This window comes from Orbicella faveolata, unplaced genomic scaffold (assembly GCF_042242905.1).
Source record: "Orbicella faveolata isolate gen_17 unplaced genomic scaffold, um_ofav_v1 contig_34, whole genome shotgun sequence".
NCBI lineage: Eukaryota > Metazoa > Cnidaria > Anthozoa > Scleractinia > Merulinidae > Orbicella > Orbicella faveolata.
In genome coordinates, this window is record NW_028301563.1 from 6,477,501 (window position 1) to 6,498,985 (window position 21,485).

A 21,485-nucleotide genomic window follows, 5' to 3' on the forward strand; every position below is an offset into this window, starting at 1 on the left:
AGGAATTGTTCTACTGATGAGGCATTTAGTAAACGCTCTTCTGAGTATAAGGGTTATCTATATAACCGGGGTTATAACCCTAGTTTGGTTTCACAACAGTTTGAGAAAGCCCAGTCTATTCCTAGACAAACATTGCTTCAACCCCAGCCTAAGGAGTCCAAACAAATTTTTCCACTTGTGCTTGATTTCAACCCTCGCTTACCCAGTATTGGTAGAATTGTTAGGAAATACAAGCACCTTATTTATAATTCACCATCTCTTAAAGAAATTTTTCCGGTAGGGTCCATCATTCCTGCTTTTCGTAGAACTAAAAACATCAAAGAAATCTTGAGCAGTAAGCCTCGTGAGCAACATCGCACGCCCGATAATCAGCGGGGTTGCTTTAAATGCACAGCCAAATGTGATCTATGTCGCAATTATTTAAAGGAATCTAATTGCTTTACTAGCACTAGTACTAGCAGGACGTATCCTATTACGCAGATTCTTAATTGTAAATCTAAAAATGTCATCTACTTGGTTACGTGCAAGAAATGCAATGTGCAATATGTTGGTTCCACAAGTAACGAATTTAAAATTCGTTTCCGCAACCACAAGTCTTCTATGATCACCAAAAAACGTACTTGTGAAGTTGCTATTCATTTTAAGAAAGAGCCTCATGCTCTGGCAGATTTTGCATTTTGAATTATTGAACAGTTGTGTAATCTTAGTGTCAATAATAATAGTCTTGATGACCGTTTGCTCACAAGAGAGGGCTTTTGGTGTGCTCAATTATGCACCTCGTGGACTCAACAAAAGGTGCGAGTTTAATTCCAGGAATAGGATTCGCTACAATTAACACCATCTTGCTGCTGTATTTTACTTGATTTTATTTGCTTTTTAGCGGGCGTTTTGCTATTTTTATTATTACGTAATTCTTATGTAATCTTATGTGAAAACATTTTTTTATTTCTTTGTTTTCTTTGTAAGTTATTGTTTTGTAACTTATTTAAGGCTTTTTCACTTTTTGTAAATTTTATTCCGAGTATTGATATTCTTAGTGTTGAAGAAGCCCGAATGGGCGAAACGTCCACTTGAATGAAAGACCTCCTACGAGAAAAGTTCGCATCTTCCTCTGTTTATTCAACCTATATATATATATAGATATATATAAAAACGTTTGATAAAACAAGGACGGACAACTTCTGACGGTAAAAAAAGTTAAAAAGTTAAAAATTTAATAGAAAAACGTTTCGGTCTTAGACCTTCATCAGTTACAAGAGAAAAAGGACGAAAACTAAGTTTAAATACGGTTACAGTGTGGGAGATTACGTAACGAAATGAAAAATACAATATTGTGCTATTAATACATCGTGATTAATACAATACAGGAAGAAAATGCAAAACGAGAAATACAATGCTGTACTATAAATTGCGTCATACAGGGTGATAATTAATAGACCAAACGAAAAGAATACAATACTGTGCATAAATTACATTATAGAGCGTGATAATTGCAGAACTAGGTTAAATTCAACCTAAAAACTAAAAGAGTTAAAATAGATAAAACGGACTCTTGCAATGCGGTAAATATAACGGGAAAAATAGTTTGCAAAGATAAGCAGTTGAAAAAAAAAAAAAAAAAAAAAAAAGAAGAAACCTACGTTTACGCTGGACAAGGTTAATAACAAAATCCCAAATCGAGGCCTTTGGAGCATTAAAGGGTTGACAAACAACAAAATCCCTGGAGGGGCCCTTAAACAATAAGCTGTAATAAGATCCCAGGCAGGGCCTTTGAGCATACCTAACACCCAAAAAGCTGACAAAATCCAAGGAAGGGCCTTTGAACTGCCTTATGGCGCGAACGCATATTTACACAAGAGAAAGTTAATTATAACAAATTCTGTTTTTGGAGTGAAATTCTTTTCTTTTATTTAAGCCATGGGGAGCCAAAGAGAACAGTTGAGCACTCCAATAAGCCTCTTTCGTAATTAAAAACCTATCGATCTCGTCTGAGTCATTAGGGGCCTGCACCTGATCAATGCATTGGAATTCAAAATCATCCAAGGAGTGTGGAATTTTATTGAAATGTACTGCTACCTCACAAGTGGTTTTGTTTGTGAGCATAGCAGACTTGTGGTTACGAAACCTAACCCGAAAATCGGTGGTAGTTGATCCTATGTACTGTAAACGACATTTCTTGCAGGAAACTAAATCGATCACGTTTTTAGAATCACAAGAAAGCCTTGAATGAATGGTGTATTTTCTGCCCGTTTTAAAACTTAGAAATGATTTAGATTCAACAAAGAAATTTCGACAGAGATCGCATCTATTTCTCTCACATTTAAAGCAGCCATTGTTTGGCTGAATTGTTTGTCCCTCATCGGCGGTTTTAAAACGAGATGGTGCTAATAATTCTTTCAGGTTTTTTGTTCTACGAAAAGATGGTATGATAGAGTCTTGAGGGAAAAGTTCTTTCAATTTAGGGTTGGATTGCAAAATCAACAAATGCTTTCTAATTATGCTACTCACATTAGGCAAATTAGGATTAAATGTGAGAACAAATGGAAATAATTTCTTCGATTGTTTTCCGCGTTGCCGTAGTAAATCATTCCTAGAAATGGTGGAGGCTTTGGAGAATTGATCGTCAACTAATTTGGAGGGATAACCCTGATTAACAAGATAACCCTTGTACTCAACTGTTCTCTCGGCAAGGAAAGTTTCTTCAGAGCAATTTCTCTTCAATCTAGTCGCTACTCCAAAAGGAATAGCCTTGAAGACATGCTTGGGATGGCAGCTAGAAGGTGGAAGATATAAATGACTATCTGTAGGTTTAGAATAAACATCAGTTCTAATAAACCCATCCACAAGATGTAAAGTAAGATCAAGTACGTGAAGCTCACGTTCAGAAAAAACTAACTCGAATTTAATAGTAGGGTATAGAGAATTAATGTAATCAGTAAATTGATGTAAGGCAGGAAGGCCTTGCTGCCAAAGATCAAAGACATCGTCACGATAACGCCACCACAAGGACGGCTTTATCTGACCGGAAAACTTGGCTTTAAGATCAATTTCACCCATGGCTAGATCGGCATAACTACATGCATTTTTTGGACCCATGGCCGTGCCATGAATCTGAAGAAAGAAATTCTCCTTAAAAACAGAATGGTTGCTTTTCAAACAGATTTTTACGGCTTCTAATATGCAAGATGTAGACGGAATTTTGTTTTCCCTAGCATTCAAAGCTTTCCTAACTGCAGTAAGACCAAGTTTGTTATCGATGTTGGGGAACATTGAAACCACATCCCACGAAACCAGTAAGGTGCCAGTTGGAAAAGGGCCACTCGTGTTAAGATCTCCTATTTTGTTAAGCAAATCCGTGGTGTCCTTAATAAATGATGGTAATTTACGAGCAAGTGGTTGCAAATAGAATTCGGTAAAGGCCGACAAGTTCTCAATTGCCGTACCACAACAAGAGGTAATGAGTCTTAACGGGTTGCCCGTTTTGTGCGTTTTAATGTTCCCAAAGGCAACTCCTGGTTTCGCTTCCTTATTTAAAACCCACTTAGCTATTTCGGGGGAAATCTCACCCTTTCCAAGCCATTTGGAACACCAACTACTTACTAACGCTAAATGCTTCGAGGTAGGATCTGATTGCAAAGATTTGTAGTGCAGCTGATTGTTGAGCTGACCAAGCATTTTTTCTTCGTACTCTTTATCATCAATTAAAACAAAACGGGAACCTTTGTCCTGTATCCGAATCACTACATTAGAGTTTCTAAGTTCCTTAAGGGCAACACGTTCTTTTCGTGAAAGATTATCTCTAGGTTGCTTAATGTTCTCAGGATTGATAAGATCACGCCTTACATTAGCTAAAAAAAGTTCAAGTTCAGGGTGTAGAAGACCTAAATGTAACAACTGACCTTAAATGTAATAAACTCCTAAATGTAATAACATTTGGCCTTAAATGTAATAAACTCCAAAGTGTGACAACATTTGGACTTACACAAACGTCATCATTGACGTAACCACCTCGTTGTTTAGTAAAATAATCACGTGACACTACACACAATCCCTGTAAGCGGGAATCCTTATTCCAGCCTTTAAATTCCTTCTCATACAAACAAATTTCGATAGGTTGGTAATAGCGTGACGTTTTTGTTTCTAAATCTACTTGTTAACCAATATAGTTCCGCAGAAAATATTTTCAAGACGCCAGCGATTTATCAGTCCGTTCTTGAATCACAACCTGATCAGTCCAAACAACAATTCCAGACAAAACTATCACAGTGGTACCGGATGCCGTGATGACAACGTCACCAGGACGCGACGCAAGGTGCATTTGAAATAGCTGTTGTCGTTTCATGGTTTAAATGCCTTTTATATCTCGATTTGGCTCTCTTGTGAGACCACACACAGCGAGTCTGGATAGTTCGATCCTTCAATCTGTCTCCTTTTTTTATATACGTAACTGTGTCTGGAAAAAAAGGTCTCAGAGTCCGATATTTTGGTCGTTTACAATTTTCCCAGTAGGATGATGTGAATCTGCTTTTTCTTTAAAAGTATAAATTGTATTATGCCCCATGGGGTAATATTTCGCAAATGACGAAGCATTTCCAAACTGAAGGTTTGAAAAACTGTTTAACAAAGAATTCCTGCTTTAATGATTGCGTTTGATTAACATAATCGGACACTGATAACAATGGATTGACAGGCCTACACAACTCCTATCCACGTGTCATAGCCGCTTTGAGAGTTTTGCTCGAACTAGTATATCTTTGAGGATCTGCCCCTTTTGTATTGTACGATAGGGGGATCTTTGAATATTTCGCTAAGCAATAATCCTGTTTTTAGGAGGACATTTCACCAGAGTAGAGCCGTTAGAGGTCATAGGTCTGCGTGGTTTCCGCTGCTATCCGCGTGTAATTTGTTGAGTTTGATACCTCTGTTTTTGGCCACATGCTATTTTTTTAGCTCATTTGATTGCAAGATATGTTTTAAGCTCTCTAAATATTAGCTCTGGAGGGACAAAGTTTGAAATATTCCGTGAGCATGTTGGTTACTTGCATTTTGTATTATTTCGCCGGGCCCGGCTGTTTGATTTACTGTTGCAAGTTATGCTGCTTGTTATCACGGGTGTCATATTTATCTTTGTCCGGCTTCGCCAGAGATAGCTGTAGCTTTCCTTGTTGAAAGCTATGAGTCTGTCTTAGAGAGACGTTCTTATGCTTCTTGCATCAATTTCATCGAGCTTTTTGTCCTTCCAGTTTGTTCGTTCTGGAACTGCAAAAGTAGGTGTTCACGCGCAAGTCTGTGGACCGTTTAGCGTGTTGCTTATGATATTGTGTGGTTTTGTTCAGGCAAAAGCTCTGAATTTAGGAGTTCTTCCTATGATTGTTCATCCAGCTCCACGTTGTGGTTGTCATAGCACGTGGCCAAAAACAGAGGTATCAAACTCAACAAATTACACGCGGATAGCAGCGGAAACCACGCAGACCTATGACCTCTAACGGCTCTACTCTGGTGAAATGTCCTCCTAAAAACAGGATTATTGCTTAGCGAAATATTCAAAGATCCCCCTATCGTACAATACAAAAGGGGCAGATCCTCAAAGATATACTAGTTCGAGCAAAACTCTCAAAGCGGCTATGACACGTGGATAGGAGTTGTGTAGGCCTGTCAATCCATTGTTATCAGTGTCCGATTATGTTAATCAAACGCAATCATTAAAGCAGGAATTCTTTGTTAAACAGTTTTTCAAACCTTCAGTTTGGAAATGCTTCGTCATTTGCGAAATATTACCCCATGGGGCATAATACAATTTATACTTTTAAAGAAAAAGCAGATTCACATCATCCTACTGGGAAAATTGTAAACGACCAAAATATCGGACTCTGAGACCTTTTTTTCCAGACACAGTTACGTATATAAAAAAAGGAGACAGATTGAAGGATCGAACTATCCAGACTCGCTGTGTGTGGTCTCACAAGAGAGCCAAATCGAGATATAAAAGGCATTTAAACCATGAAACGACAACAGCTATTTCAAATGCACCTTGCGTCGCGTCCTGGTGACGTTGTCATCACGGCATCCGGTACCACTGTGATAGTTTTGTCTGGAATTGTTGTTTGGACTGATCAGGTTGTGATTCAAGAACGGACTGATAAATCGCTGGCGTCTTGAAAATATTTTCTGCGGAACTATATTGGTTAACAAGTAGATTTAGAAACAAAAACGTCACGCTATTACCAACCTATCGAAATTTGTTTGTATGAGAAGGAATTTAAAGGCTGGAATAAGGATTCCCGCTTACAGGGATTGTGTGTAGTGTCACGTGATTATTTTACTAAACAACGAGGTGGTTACGTCAATGATGACGTTTGTGTAAGTCCAAATGTTGTCACACTTTGGAGTTTATTACATTTAAGGCCAAATGTTATTACATTTAGGAGTTTATTACATTTAAGGTCAGTTGTTACATTTAGGTCTTCTACACCCTGAACTTGAACTTTTTTTAGCTAATGTAAGGCGTGATCTTATCAATCCTGAGAACATTAAGCAACCTAGAGATAATCTTTCACGAAAAGAACGTGTTGCCCTTAAGGAACTTAGAAACTCTAATGTAGTGATTCGGATACAGGACAAAGGTTCCCGTTTTGTTTTAATTGATGATAAAGAGTACGAAGAAAAAATGCTTGGTCAGCTCAACAATCAGCTGCACTACAAATCTTTGCAATCAGATCCTACCTCGAAGCATTTAGCGTTAGTAAGTAGTTGGTGTTCCAAATGGCTTGGAAAGGGTGAGATTTCCCCCGAAATAGCTAAGTGGGTTTTAAATAAGGAAGCGAAACCAGGAGTTGCCTTTGGGAACATTAAAACGCACAAAACGGGCAACCCGTTAAGACTCATTACCTCTTGTTGTGGTACGGCAATTGAGAACTTGTCGGCCTTTACCGAATTCTATTTGCAACCACTTGCTCGTAAATTACCATCATTTATTAAGGACACCACGGATTTGCTTAACAAAATAGGAGATCTTAACACGAGTGGCCCTTTTCCAACTGGCACCTTACTGGTTTCGTGGGATGTGGTTTCAATGTTCCCCAACATCGATAACAAACTTGGTCTTACTGCAGTTAGGAAAGCTTTGAATGCTAGGGAAAACAAAATTCCGTCTACATCTTGCATATTAGAAGCCGTAAAAATCTGTTTGAAAAGCAACCATTCTGTTTTTAAGGAGAATTTCTTTCTTCAGATTCATGGCACGGCCATGGGTCCAAAAAATGCATGTAGTTATGCCGATCTAGCCATGGGTGAAATTGATCTTAAAGCCAAGTTTTCCGGTCAGATAAAGCCGTCCTTGTGGTGGCGTTATCGTGACGATGTCTTTGATCTTTGGCAGCAAGGCCTTCCTGCCTTACATCAATTTACTGATTACATTAATTCTCTATACCCTACTATTAAATTCGAGTTAGTTTTTTCTGAACGTGAGCTTCACGTACTTGATCTTACTTTACATCTTGTGGATGGGTTTATTAGAACTGATGTTTATTCTAAACCTACAGATAGTCATTTATATCTTCCACCTTCTAGCTGCCATCCCAAGCATGTCTTCAAGGCTATTCCTTTTGGAGTAGCGACTAGATTGAAGAGAAATTGCTCTGAAGAAACTTTCCTTGCCGAGAGAACAGTTGAGTACAAGGGTTATCTTGTTAATCAGGGTTATCCCTCCAAATTAGTTGACGATCAATTCTCCAAAGCCTCCACCATTTCTAGGAATGATTTACTACGGCAACGCGGAAAACAATCGAAGAAATTATTTCCATTTGTTCTCACATTTAATCCTAATTTGCCTAATGTGAGTAGCATAATTAGAAAGCATTTGTTGATTTTGCAATCCAACCCTAAATTGAAAGAACTTTTCCCTCAAGACTCTATCATACCATCTTTTCGTAGAACAAAAAACCTGAAAGAATTATTAGCACCATCTCGTTTTAAAACCGCCGATGAGGGACAAACAATTCAGCCAAACAATGGCTGCTTTAAATGTGAGAGAAATAGATGCGATCTCTGTCGAAATTTCTTTGTTGAATCTAAATCATTTCTAAGTTTTAAAACGGGCAGAAAATACACCATTCATTCAAGGCTTTCTTGTGATTCTAAAAACGTGATCGATTTAGTTTCCTGCAAGAAATGTCGTTTACAGTACATAGGATCAACTACCACCGATTTTCGGGTTAGGTTTCGTAACCACAAGTCTGCTATGCTCACAAACAAAACCACTTGTGAGGTAGCAGTACATTTCAATAAAATTCCACACTCCTTGGATGATTTTGAATTCCAATGCATTGATCAGGTGCAGGCCCCTAATGACTCAGACGAGATCGATAGGTTTTTAATTACGAAAGAGGCTTATTGGAGTGCTCAACTGTTCTCTTTGGCTCCCCATGGCTTAAATAAAAGAAAAGAATTTCACTCCAAAAACAGAATTTGTTATAATTAACTTTCTCTTGTGTAAATATGCGTTCGCGCCATAAGGCAGTTCAAAGGCCCTTCCTTGGATTTTGTCAGCTTTTTGGGTGTTAGGTATGCTCAAAGGCCCTGCCTGGGATCTTATTACAGCTTATTGTTTAAGGGCCCCTCCAGGGATTTTGTTGTTTGTCAACCCTTTAATGCTCCAAAGGCCTCGATTTGGGATTTTGTTATTAACCTTGTTCAGCGTAAACGTAGGTTTCTTCTTTTTTTTTTTTTTTTTTTTTTTCAACTGCTTATCTTTGCAAACTATTTTTCCCGTTATATTTACCGCATTGCAAGAGTCCGTTTTATCTATTTTAACTCTTTTAGTTTTTAGGTTGAATTTAACCTAGTTCTGCAATTATCACGCTCTATAATGTAATTTATGCACAGTATTGTATTCTTTTCGTTTGGTCTATTAATTATCACCCTGTATGACGCAATTTATAGTACAGCATTGTATTTCTCGTTTTGCATTTTCTTCCTGTATTGTATTAATCACGATGTATTAATAGCACAATATTGTATTTTTCATTTCGTTACGTAATCTCCCACACTGTAACCGTATTTAAACTTAGTTTTCGTCCTTTTTCTCTTGTAACTGATGAAGGTCTAAGACCGAAACGTTTTTCTATTAAATTTTTAACTTTTTAACTTTTTTTACCGTCAGAAGTTGTCCGTCCTTGCTTTATCAAACGTTTTTAAATTCATTTTTGCGGTGAGGCTTAGACTGTGAATCTTCATTGATCCTCCTGACGCAGTGGCATTCTTTGTTGGCTTGAGGCATTTTATAACCGTTTTATATATATATATATATATATATTGAAAATTGAAAAAAACTACACTTTCATCCCTACAAGCCTGTTTCGTGGTTGCCCACTCATCAGGGGATTTAATAAGAATAATCTTTACCACCGTTTATATACAATATAATTTACATAATATATGCAGCGCGAAATTTAACGGGTTAGTTGTTTCGTAGGAGGACTTTGTTTCTGTAGCGGCAAGATGATACGAGTTCATTACGTTTGTTAAGTGTTGATAGCTCGGGTTGACAGATGATAAAGAATTTTTCTTTAAGGCAAAGGTTACATCTTTTGCTTGAGCTGTTATACGGCGAGTGTGAGGAGAGAATGCGCCAGGAAATAAAGTGTTCGATGTCATTGTCTTTGAGGGTCCAGATGTGCTTGCTGAGTTCGGTCGAGTTTCTGTGTTTAGCGTGGCGGAATGATGCGGTGTGGTTTCTGTATCTAGTTCTACTTCAAAACTAAAAACTTCAAATCCCCTGATGAGTGGGCAACCACGAAACAGGCTTGTAGGGATGAACTTGTAGTCTATTTGTGTTTTTCCTCCCACATTGTATATATATATATATATATATATATAGGAAGTCTGTGTTTCGATTTTTCCGTAGTACAGTGCTCGATACATTAAAGTAGAGCGCAATATATATATTGAAAATAGAAAAAAACTACACTTTCATCCCGACAAGCCTGTTTCGTGATCGCTCACTCTTCAGGGGATTTTAATGATAAGAATATTCAAAACCATCGGTTAAATACTATAAAAGTTACATAATTACTGCTGCAGAAAATTTAAATGTTTAAATGTTTAGTTGTTACGTAGTAACGCTTTGTTTCTGTGGCGGCAAGACGATACAAGTTCGTTACGTTTGTTAAGTGATGATAGGTCAGGTCGACAGATGATTAAAAATTTCTCTTTGAGACAGAGATTGCATCTTTTACTTGAGCTGTTGTAGGATGAGCTAGATGAAATGATACGCCATGAAATAGAGTGGTCAATGTTGCTGTCTTTAAGAGTCCAGACGTGTTTGCTGAGTTCGGTAGAGTTCCTGTGTTTTGCGTGACGGAATGATGCAGTGTGGTTTCTGTATCTTGTCTTGAAGTCGTTTTCTGTTAGCCCGATGTATGTTTCTGAGGTGTTATTGTCGTTGCGTGTGACGGTGGCTTGGTAGATGACTGATGATTGAAGGCATTTTCCGTTAAGTGGGCATGTGATCTTTTGTCGGCAGTTGCACGATTTCTTGTCAACAGGGTTTTCGGCGGTTTCATCAGCGTGCTTGGATGAATTCAAAATACACTTGTTGTGGTTGTCGATAATTTGCTTAGTGTTATTCATGCAACTGTAGCTAATCTTGATGGTATTGCGATTGAAGATTTTTTTAAGCTTGTGGTCTTTAGGGAAGTGTTTGTCTACTAGGGTGAGGAATCTGTGACCGATATTGGTGTTGACGTTTTTGCTGAATGGAGGGTTGTACCAGAGGATGTTGTTCCGTTGTCTGTTTCTCCGTTTAGTAGTCGTGGTTGGTTCGTAACGTAGAGTGTAGTGGTATCCACTTTCGTCGAGTGCTTTTTGATATGGCGGGGCGGCTTGGTCGAATGATGCTTTGTCTGATGAAAGGGATGACAGACGTTTGTTGATGCCGGCGGGTATGTTTTTTGTGGTGATCGGCGGGTGATTGCTCTCGCGATGGACGTACTGCAGCGTGGTATTAGGTTTTGTGAAGGGCTTGTAGGTGCTGTTATTAAGGTTAAAGGTGACGTCTAGAAAGTTAATGATCTGTTTGTTGGCTTCAATTGTGATGCGTAGGCCATTTTGGTTAAAGACGCGGCATATTTCTTTCTTGATGCTCTCTGTTCCTCTCGGTGTGGCGTTGGAAATGGCTAGCCCGTCGTCACGGTAGAGTCCTATGTTGACGTCAAGGTTCTGTAATTGCGAAAGCAGGAAACTTCCTACCAGCTCACATGTCTCAGCGCCGTCGTAGCTACCCATAGTAACGTCAAATGTCGTGTCACCCTTCTTTTGCCATGGTTGTTGCTTGTGTATTAGGATGAATTTTTAGCATGTACGATGATGTTTCGTTCGTCTTCTGTGATGTTGTCGTAGGCTGAGGCAAAGTCGAGTGCTCTGTTCAGAAGGTCTTGGCTGATGGAGGGGTAGAATTCTACGATGTCGAAGCAAATAAAGCTATGGCGTTGTTTGTGTTCAATATCTTTAAACCACTCGATCACGGAGGTAGAGTTTTTCCATTGGTTGAATTTGGATACTCTTGCGATTTTGTTGTTGATTCTGTCGAGGATTTCTTTGCTGATTTTGCCAATTTCAGATTTAGTGGGGTTGATTAGTCGGCAGGTCGGCTTGTTAGCGAAGTTCGGTTTGTGGTCTTTCAGTGTAATAAATGCGTTTTTGTTAGCAGTAGTGTCTACTCTGTCATCAATGCCTAGCTTCGTTGCGATGTTTTTATTTTCTTTATGGATGTCTCGTACGGTATTAGGATTGGCCTTCTTGTAGGACTTTGTGATGTTTTGTTCCAGCAGGTCGATGTATTTTGACGGTTCTAGTTTGTAAAAGTTCGTTGTTTTGTCAGCGGCGATGAGTAGCTTGGTTTCGTTTTTGATGAGTTTAGTGTCGTCATTGAGCTTGTTTAGAAAAGGGTCGTTGACTTGTTTGAATGTCGTCGATTGTACCATCTTTAGCATGTCGTCTTCAAATTCCTTTAGCTCGTCAATCGGAGGAGGGTTCTTTGTAGACTTGAAGCCGTAAGTGTCCTTGGAGGAGGTGGACGTGTCAGGGTTGAGGAAGATGTGAGCTTTCCAGCGCATTCTTCGTAGAAACTGCTCGGTTTTTTCAATTAGGCGTTGTAAGAAATCGTTCTGTGATGGTAGGGGAATATTCTTTCTAGAGTATCCAATGTTGAATTTTTCCATTGCGGATTATCGTAGAGTGCTCAACAAATCTTAGACTGGAGCGAATTAGGAAGTCTGTGTTTCGATTTTTCCGTAGTACAGTGCTCGATACATTAAAGTAGAGCGCAATATATATATTGAAAATAGAAAAAAACTACACTTTCATCCCTACAAGCCTGTTTCGTGGTTGCCCACTCATCAGGGGATTTAATAAGAATAATCTTTACCACCGTTTATATACAACATTGGATACTCTAGAAAGAATATTCCCCTACCATCACAGAACGATTTCTTACAACGCCTAATTGAAAAAACCGAGCAGTTTCTACGAAGAATGCGCTGGAAAGCTCACATCTTCCTCAACCCTGACACGTCCACCTCCTCCAAGGACACTTACGGCTTCAAGTCTACAAAGAACCCTCCTCCGATTGACGAGCTAAAGGAATTTGAAGACGACATGCTAAAGATGGTACAATCGACGACATTCAAACAAGTCAACGACCCTTTTCTAAACAAGCTCAATGACGACACTAAACTCATCAAAAACGAAACCAAGCTACTCATCGCCGCTGACAAAACAACGAACTTTTACAAACTAGAACCGTCAAAATACATCGACCTGCTGGAACAAAACATCACAAAGTCCTACAAGAAGGCCAATCCTAATACCGTACGAGACATCCATAAAGAAAATAAAAACATCGCAACGAAGCTAGGCATTGATGACAGAGTAGACACTACTGCTAACAAAAACGCATTTATTACACTGAAAGACCACAAACCGAACTTCGCTAACAAGCCGACCTGCCGACTAATCAACCCCACTAAATCTGAAATTGGCAAAATCAGCAAAGAAATCCTCGACAGAATCAACAACAAAATCGCAAGAGTATCCAAATTCAACCAATGGAAAAACTCTACCTCCGTGATCGAGTGGTTTAAAGATATTGAACACAAACAACGCCATAGCTTTATTTGCTTCGACATCGTAGAATTCTACCCCTCCATCAGCCAAGACCTTCTGAACAGAGCACTCGACTTTGCCTCAGCCTACGACAACATCACAGAAGACGAACGAAACATCATCGTACATGCTAAAAATTCATCCTAATACACAAGCAACAACCATGGCAAAAGAAGGGTGACACAACATTTGACGTTACTATGGGTAGCTACGACGGCGCTGAGACATGTGAGCTGGTAGGAAGTTTCCTGCTTTCGCAATTACAGAACCTTGACGTCAACATAGGACTCTACCGTGACGACGGGCTAGCCATTTCCAACGCCACACCGAGAGGAACAGAGAGCATCAAGAAAGAAATATGCCGCGTCTTTAACCAAAATGGCCTACGCATCACAATTGAAGCCAACAAACAGATCATTAACTTTCTAGACGTCACCTTTAACCTTAATAACAGCACCTACAAGCCCTTCACAAAACCTAATACCACGCTGCAGTACGTCCATCGCGAGAGCAATCACCCGCCGATCACCACAAAAAACATACCCGCCGGCATCAACAAACGTCTGTCATCCCTTTCATCAGACAAAGCATCATTCGACCAAGCCGCCCCGCCATATCAAAAAGCACTCGACGAAAGTGGATACCACTACACTCTACGTTACGAACCAACCACGACTACTAAACGGAGAAACAGACAACGGAACAACATCCTCTGGTACAACCCTCCATTCAGCAAAAACGTCAACACCAATATCGGTCACAGATTCCTCACCCTAGTAGACAAACACTTCCCTAAAGACCACAAGCTTAAAAAAATCTTCAATCGCAATACCATCAAGATTAGCTACAGTTGCATGAATAACACTAAGCAAATTATCGACAACCACAACAAGTGTATTTTGAATTCATCCAAGCACGCTGATGAAACCGCCGAAAACCCTGTTGACAAGAAATCGTGCAACTGCCGACAAAAGATCACATGCCCACTTAACGGAAAATGCCTTCAATCATCAGTCATCTACCAAGCCACCGTCACACGCAACGACAATAACACCTCAGAAACATACATCGGGCTAACAGAAAACGACTTCAAGACAAGATACAGAAACCACACTGCATCATTCCGTCACGCAAAACACAGGAACTCTACCGAACTCAGCAAACACGTCTGGACTCTTAAAGACAGCAACATTGACCACTCTATTTCATGGCGTATCATTTCATCTAGCTCATCCTACAACAGCTCAAGTAAAAGATGCAATCTCTGTCTCAAAGAGAAATTTTTAATCATCTGTCGACCTGACCTATCATCACTTAACAAACGTAACGAACTTGTATCGTCTTGCCGCCACAGAAACAAAGCGTTACTACGTAACAACTAAACATTTAAACATTTAAATTTTCTGCAGCAGTAATTATGTAACTTTTATAGTATTTAACCGATGGTTTTGAATATTCTTATCATTAAAATCCCCTGAAGAGTGAGCGATCACGAAACAGGCTTGTCGGGATGAAAGTGTAGTTTTTTTCTATTTTCAATATATATATTGCGCTCTACTTTAATGTATCGAGCACTGTACTACGGAAAAATCGAAACACAGACTTCCTATATATATATATATATATATATACAATGTGGGAGGAAAAACACAAATAGACTACAAGTTCATCCCTACAAGCCTGTTTCGTGGTTGCCCACTCATCAGGGGATTTGAAGTTTTTAGTTTTGAAGTAGAACTAGATACAGAAACCACACCGCATCATTCCGCCACGCTAAACACAGAAACTCGACCGAACTCAGCAAGCACATCTGGACCCTCAAAGACAATGACATCGAACACTTTATTTCCTGGCGCATTCTCTCCTCACACTCGCCGTATAACAGCTCAAGCAAAAGATGTAACCTTTGCCTTAAAGAAAAATTCCTTATCATCTGTCAACCCGAGCTATCAACACTTAACAAACGTAATGAACTCGTATCATCTTGCCGCCACAGAAACAAAGCCCTCCTACGAAACAACTAACCCGTTAAATTTCGCGCTGCATATATTATGTAAATTATATTGTATATAAACGGTGGTAAAGATTATTCTTATTAAATCCCCTGATGAGTGGGCAACCACGAAACAGGCTTGTAGGGATGAAAGTGTAGTTTTTTTCTATTTTCAATATATATATTGCGCTCTACTTTAATGTATCGAGCATTGTACTACGGAAAAATCGAAACACAGACTTCCTATATATATATATATATATATATATATATATATATATATATATATATATATATATATATACATACATATATGCGAAGAGTAATGTAAAGTTACTGTATAAACTTAACATTAAAATCTGACATTTGAACGCCTCCTTTGCGAAAACTAGTCACGATTTAATTGTTATCACTCCCTGTGAATTCGTTGAGATTCCAGAGGCAAATTATCACCTAATGTGGAAGTGCTGTCTTCAAGTGAGGGAAAATGACACAAAAGAGTTACAATGAAAGTAAAAAGAATAGTGAATGTTGATATGGTGTACATTGTACATCATGTGAAGGTATTGGGTGATTGCCAAAGGCATAACGTTTCATGTATTGCTTTTTCAGGACAAGTTATATAACAGTGACGTTTTAAAAGGTGTGATCAGAAAAATAGTGAGTGTATTGTCTAGGCAGTACCAGTTTATGGACAGCATATGCAGACAGTAAGAGGAACTGTAAGCATTACCACATAAGTTAGTTTTATGCTTATGACTTTTTGTACTTGGATTTTGTGTCATTTCATCACAAGAATAAGTAATGAAAGATGCAATAGTTGTTGCAATATATTTTTGAAGGAAAACTTATAAGTCTGCCTATGCTGAATAACAGACACGTGTAAACTGAATGTGAAGCAAACACTTTGTTAAAGATGGGGCAACCCTAAAACCCAGTAAACCGGAATCCGGAACCAAAAACCGGAATCCAGAAACCAGAAACTGGAATCTGCAAATCACAGAAAACAAGCTCTTCAAATACACAAAAATTGTTTTGCTTAGGTTTTCGCTTGTAAAAAATAAGCTGCCAAGTAAAAAGGGCCTCAAACTTAACCTTTTTTGAAACAAAAATTCCCCATCTGTTGAAATGTGCAACCGTTATTTCTAGTGAGGGCTATGATTATGACAATCTCAGTAAAGTGCGTCTTAATTTTATTCCAAACACCTTGAGAGTGTCTGAAATAAGCTTGCTGGTAATTGCCATTTTGTTTAATAAGTGATCTCCAATTTACCGCAGGTATAAATTTATCCTTTATGCCTAGTAGATACTGAACAAGATAGAAAATGTCATAGAGAACAGGATGTCTGTCAGTGGCAGTCCCCTGTACATTGACAGTCACGCCTCCCACTTTCGAAGTCCAAAGGCTAACCTGGCTGGTCTAAATATGGAATTTGATTTTTCCAACAGATACGAGACCAATTCCAGATCAACACAATTTCCACACTGATATTGTGACAAATCAGCATTTCATATTCTTGGCGGCCATCATATTAAAACAATTTGTAGAAATGTTGCACACTTACTTCTGTCTGCTTCTCGCTTGCGAACAGATCAGACCACATGTTGTTGAAAGATGCTAAAAGACTGCCAGAAACTCACCGTAATAGCTTGTTGCTATTGTGCTGCTCACCAGTCTTCTCAGAGCAATTTGATCTAGACAAGAACCGGGCTCTCACCAGGGCCAGGTTGAACAAAAGATGGGTAACTTAGCCTATGAGCAGGCTCTCGTGTTTGGGCCGGGGGCATGAGCGGCAAAGTCGCATGAAGGCACTTGGTCACATGCCAATGCAGAAAAACACTAGACACCTATTTAACCTACTCGGACACTAGAGACAGATACTAGAGCCTGCTCGTAAGCTATGAGTAACTCTATCCAGCCGAAAAATCACTAACCCTGACTGGATAGTGATTTACCCAATGGATAGCTTTATCCAGCTTTTGAACAACCGGGCCAGATGTATAGCTAAGGGTTGTTCAGAACTAGTCAATAATGTTTTAGCAATTACAGCTTGTGGCTGAGGTAAAGCCAAGAAAATAGATTACCACAAAATAATTTTTGCTCATATCTATTTATTAGACACTGCTGAAGCGAATTATTTCTATCATCATTCATAATATCTGGATTCCGGATTCTGGTTTCCGGTTTGCGGTTCCGGATTACGGCTTCCAGATTCTGGATTTCGGTTTCCGGATTCAGTGTTTTAGGGTAGCCCTAGATGATGTATATGCATGTTAATCTTGAATAATCTGAAATTTCAGAGAGTTTAAAAGTATCATATCATATCTGTGATGGTTCTGAGGTGGAGAGCTGTTACATGTACATGTAAATGTGTCATGCACGATTTTTCACTTGTTATGATTCAGGTGCCAATAGTTTCTGTATCTGTTGGTGTGCAACGATCTAAACGAATATTTCAACCTAATAATGTACAGTGTATTTTAATTAACCAAATTATGATGTTTTTAGTTGACCAATGCTACTACATAGTAATGTGATGTTGAACTGCACGAATTTACAAACATGCCCAGTGTCAACTTGTCAAATATATGAACTGGCCAGACAGCCTAGATTACAAAATTTTCTGAAAGGTAAGATGTTTCTTAAACATTATTTTGTAATTAATGATTTCTCAGACATTGTTTTCTTCAAGAAAATATTCATACCCCACATGGAGGTTTTTTCACTATTAGAGCTCTCTCTCCCTGATACTTTAATTTGGAATTTCTTAAGACTGGCCATTAATGGGTGTTGGGTGTGAATATCTTCGGGAACTGCACATTCAGTAAGCAAGGACATCAGGGGTAACCCGAAAACACTGACCCCCGGTCCGCGGACTACCTATGTATGGTCGTCCATTTGTTTCAATATTCGCTACATCTAATTCGCTGTCGCTAAACTTAATTCGCTGTCGCTAAACGTCAATTCGCTGTCGCTAAAAATTAATTTGCATTCGCTAAATTTCACTCGCTGTCGCTAAACTTAATTGGCTGTCGCTAAATTTTATTCGCTGTCGCTAAACTTAATTCGTATTCGCTAAATTTCATTCGCTGTCGCTAAATTTTGTTCGCTGTCGCTAAACTTAATTCGCTGTCGCTAAACTTATCTCGCTGTCGCTAAATTTTATTCGCCGTCGCTTAAGTTAACTCGCATTCGCTAAATTGTATTCTCTCTCGCTAAAAACTAATTGTTATTGGAAACTGATTGGTATTCGCTAAATTTCACTCGCGGTTTCTTAAAACTAATTCGCATTCGAGTGATAAAAGTGTTGACAAGCCTGCACGACTCCTGCCGTTCGCAGATGAATAAGTTATAGAGTCTTCATTGCTTAGTTTTAACTGGGATGTCTTTTAGGGATTTTCCCTTGCGATACGAGATGATAGGGGACTCCTTAAAGATTTCTCTCAGTTGCGGTTGATTATCTATAAGGTGCCATTTCTCCATAAGTGTGCCTTTTAGGTTAGTCAACGCCGGGTGGTATTGCGTTACAAAGCGCAGTATTTTCTTTTGTGCGGTTTTGTTTTTCTGTGCTAGCGACATTTTTCTATCAGAGAATTTAATCTCTGAAAGGTGTTTTGCTACAATTCTAACTGGGTAACCTCTATTCTGCAGGCGTGTTTTAAAATTACTCATGTTTTCCTCAAAAGTAAGTTGAGAGGAATTTGTTCTGAGAAGCCTTCACGCTTCTCTTTTGATAAACTCTTTACGGCCCCACAGAAAGGATCTCAGCTTTTGCTGACCACCTTATTCAGCCAACAGCACAAAAACAAGCCTCGTATCTTAAAGATACAACAGATTTTCTTAACTTCATCGAGAAGACTAAACTGCCTAAGAACGCCATTCTTGTCTCAATGGACGTCACCAATCTCTACACGACACGAGCGTTTCAGGCGGGTGTTTCTACCTCACGGGCGTAGATTGAGGGTGACTTCCTCTCGGGTTCCTAAACGAAGAAACAGTATGTCAACTAAATACGACTTAAAATTCTAAGTCTTGTAACTATTTTATGACGAAAAAGAACTACATGAATTTGCCGTCACTGGGAGTCGAACCCGGGCCACTGTGCCCTTACTTACCACTGTACCACCGAGCTGCTAACTGCCGGCTGACGAAAATTTAAACTACATATAATGAACAGTAATATAAATTAATATAGAGTTACCCTAACATACAAATGAAAGCTAACCGCAAGCAAAATGGAGTGACACTAACCGCAAGCAAAATGGAGTGACGCTAACCGCAAGCAAAATGGAGTGACACTAACCGCAAGCAAACCTAACCGTGCTAACTGCAAGCAAGCAAGGTAAACATGTACAGCGGTTTATTAACACGTCTACATTGTATAAGCAACATCCAGGCGTCCAACCCCATACACCGCCCGGGCGTTATATTTTCCCGGGCAACTTAATGACGATCACTGCTTTCACCTGTCAGAGCTGAATTTAAAAAAAATATGCGTGCGCATTCCAGCTCGTGGCGGGAAGTTCAATAAAGAAAATAAAGCCCTTGAAATGTTTCAATTGTCAATGGCTTCCCAAAGAAATTGTCACGTCTGTTGTTGCAAATCGTCGTCGCGCTGTATAGGATTGTTGAGAATATTGTGGAAGACGTGAAAAATTGTTTTAATGTGGAAACATCGTGCAATGATGCGTGTTTGTGTGCCTCTTGTCGGAGAAATTTGACGAGATGGCAACGAAGTTGCGACAAAGAGAAAGAAAAATATTTTGTAAAAGCCCAATCTCGAGGAAAGGCATTTGTCAACAGAATAACCCCAGCTCAACAGGACCGGAGGCTTGCCGTAAAAAATATCACCGAAACCAAAACAACCCCAATATGGTTGCTGCTATGTTTACCGGAGGTCGTGCTGTTGGATATTTTCAGATATGCTGGCATCGCAGATATTTGTAACTCGAGACTGTCGTGCCAGTACCTAAACATAATTTGCCCGTCTAACTATATTTGTCGAAATTTCTGTTGGAACTATTTGGCCACACTTGCACAGAACTAAGAAGTAATACAGAAATAACTAAACCAGTACAATGCATGGTTCACGAAATTTGTTTTTTTTTTCAGCTTTTGGTTGCTTGAGAGGGAGTTAAGATGGTGAGAAATATTTTTTTTCTGACCAATATCTTGGCATGATTTGAAAAAAACAAAAACAAAAACCACCTAAAACCCATCTTTTAAAATCTCTTTAATATTCTTATCCTTGCCTTGGATGGATTATTAACAAGGCAACTGATCACTTCGCCATCAGGGACTCTCGCAACCACAAACCAAACTGGCCAAGATACTAGCCATACCATATATTAACCGTTCTATGTACACAGTCACACAAACAAACAGCATGTTTGTTGATGGAGAAACTCCTTGGTGGTGAGGTGACTGGTAACCATTTACATTCAAATCAGGCGCAGATTTAAACCAGTTTCCACCGTTTTACGGAAATCGGTCAGAGTTTTCAGAATGACGCAGAAACCCAGGAAAGGGGACTTAAGAGAGTTACTGCAAATCCAGAACATTTCCTGGGGAAGCATGGCCTTAGACCCCTGTAGTTTGCACCTTCAGCGCTCGTTGTTTCCGGCGGAAATCGGTCACCATTTATCCTAAATCCGCGCCTGCAAATTAAGAAATTTTGTCACCTGTTTAAAAGCAAGGACCTAAAAATGTGTAGTTCCAAAAACATATACCTCTCCCACAGATGTTTCTTTTCTTTGTTTAATGAGATTTCCAGTTTACCTTTCTACTGTGAAACCCCCTCCCACTCAAAATTCTCAATGTCTGACCATTGCTGGTTTAGTTATGAGTTCTGGAGTTCCAAAAACATTTACCTCTTCCAAGGATGGGAGAGGTATCTTAGGTTTTTGCCATGTTGATATGCATTCCAATTGTGATATCTTGGAATAATTTGATAAACAGGTATAATCCTGTTACTTAGTTCATTCTTCTGTTAGCAAAACTTGATAATAGTATCTTCCTGAAAATATCTGTAAGTAACCTTAGGCTTATGTTACCTGCAGGTATTTATGAGTCTCATCAACAAGAAGACTGGGCAGAGTAATTCAGGCTTCATGTATGCAAACCAATCAAAAGGAAAGCCTATCAAGTTAATGCCAGTTTCCCAGCCACAAACTGGAAGTTCATCTGCATCTTCTAGCACATTGCAAAAAAGGAGTCAAGTCATTAAGAAATTTGTAGAGAGTGTAGCGTCAGCAACAAAGATGGCAGACGATGTCATACATCAGACTGCAACATCGATTAACAGAAACAAGGAACAGTTTCTGAAGTCAT

General features: G+C 39.1%; 3 protein-coding genes and 1 long non-coding RNA gene across 5 annotated transcripts in view; 2 read left to right on the forward strand and 2 right to left on the reverse strand.

Annotated features, from left to right (window-relative positions):
- The window catches only part of LOC149104409 (uncharacterized), a 2,127-nt gene extending 1,382 nt beyond the window's left edge, over window positions 1-745 (forward strand). Inside the window, exon 2 of the mRNA XM_089272225.1 lies at window positions 1-745. This exon is cut by the window's left edge and continues 853 nt beyond it. Coding sequence (XP_089128351.1) covers window positions 1-681 — 681 coding nt within the window. The 3' untranslated portion in view covers window positions 682-745.
- A 392-nt stretch (window positions 746-1,137) lies between these two features.
- LOC149104410 (uncharacterized) lies at window positions 1,138-3,867 on the reverse strand. Its single transcript, XM_089271797.1, has one exon. The coding sequence runs from the start codon at window positions 3,673-3,675 to the stop codon at window positions 1,864-1,866; it is 1,812 nt and encodes a 603-aa protein (XP_089127923.1). The 5' UTR covers window positions 3,676-3,867; the 3' UTR covers window positions 1,138-1,863.
- A 2,608-nt stretch (window positions 3,868-6,475) lies between these two features.
- Window positions 6,476-9,307, forward strand: LOC149104411 (uncharacterized). The gene has a single exon (XM_089271810.1). It carries the CDS (start codon window positions 6,668-6,670, stop codon window positions 8,477-8,479), a length of 1,812 nt encoding a protein of 603 aa, XP_089127936.1. The 5' UTR covers window positions 6,476-6,667; the 3' UTR covers window positions 8,480-9,307.
- Window positions 9,308-17,246: 7,939 nt separating this feature from the next.
- LOC149104412 (uncharacterized) lies at window positions 17,247-21,201 on the reverse strand. 2 transcript variants are annotated; one of them, XR_016201137.1, is made up of 2 exons: window positions 19,433-21,201; window positions 17,247-19,137 (listed from the first exon to the last, which is right to left on the reverse strand). It is a non-coding gene; the product is annotated as an uncharacterized LOC149104412 (long non-coding RNA). The 2 variants fall into 2 exon arrangements; XR_016201138.1 differs by having other exon boundaries at window positions 19,407-21,201.
- Window positions 21,202-21,485: the final 284 nt, after the last annotated feature.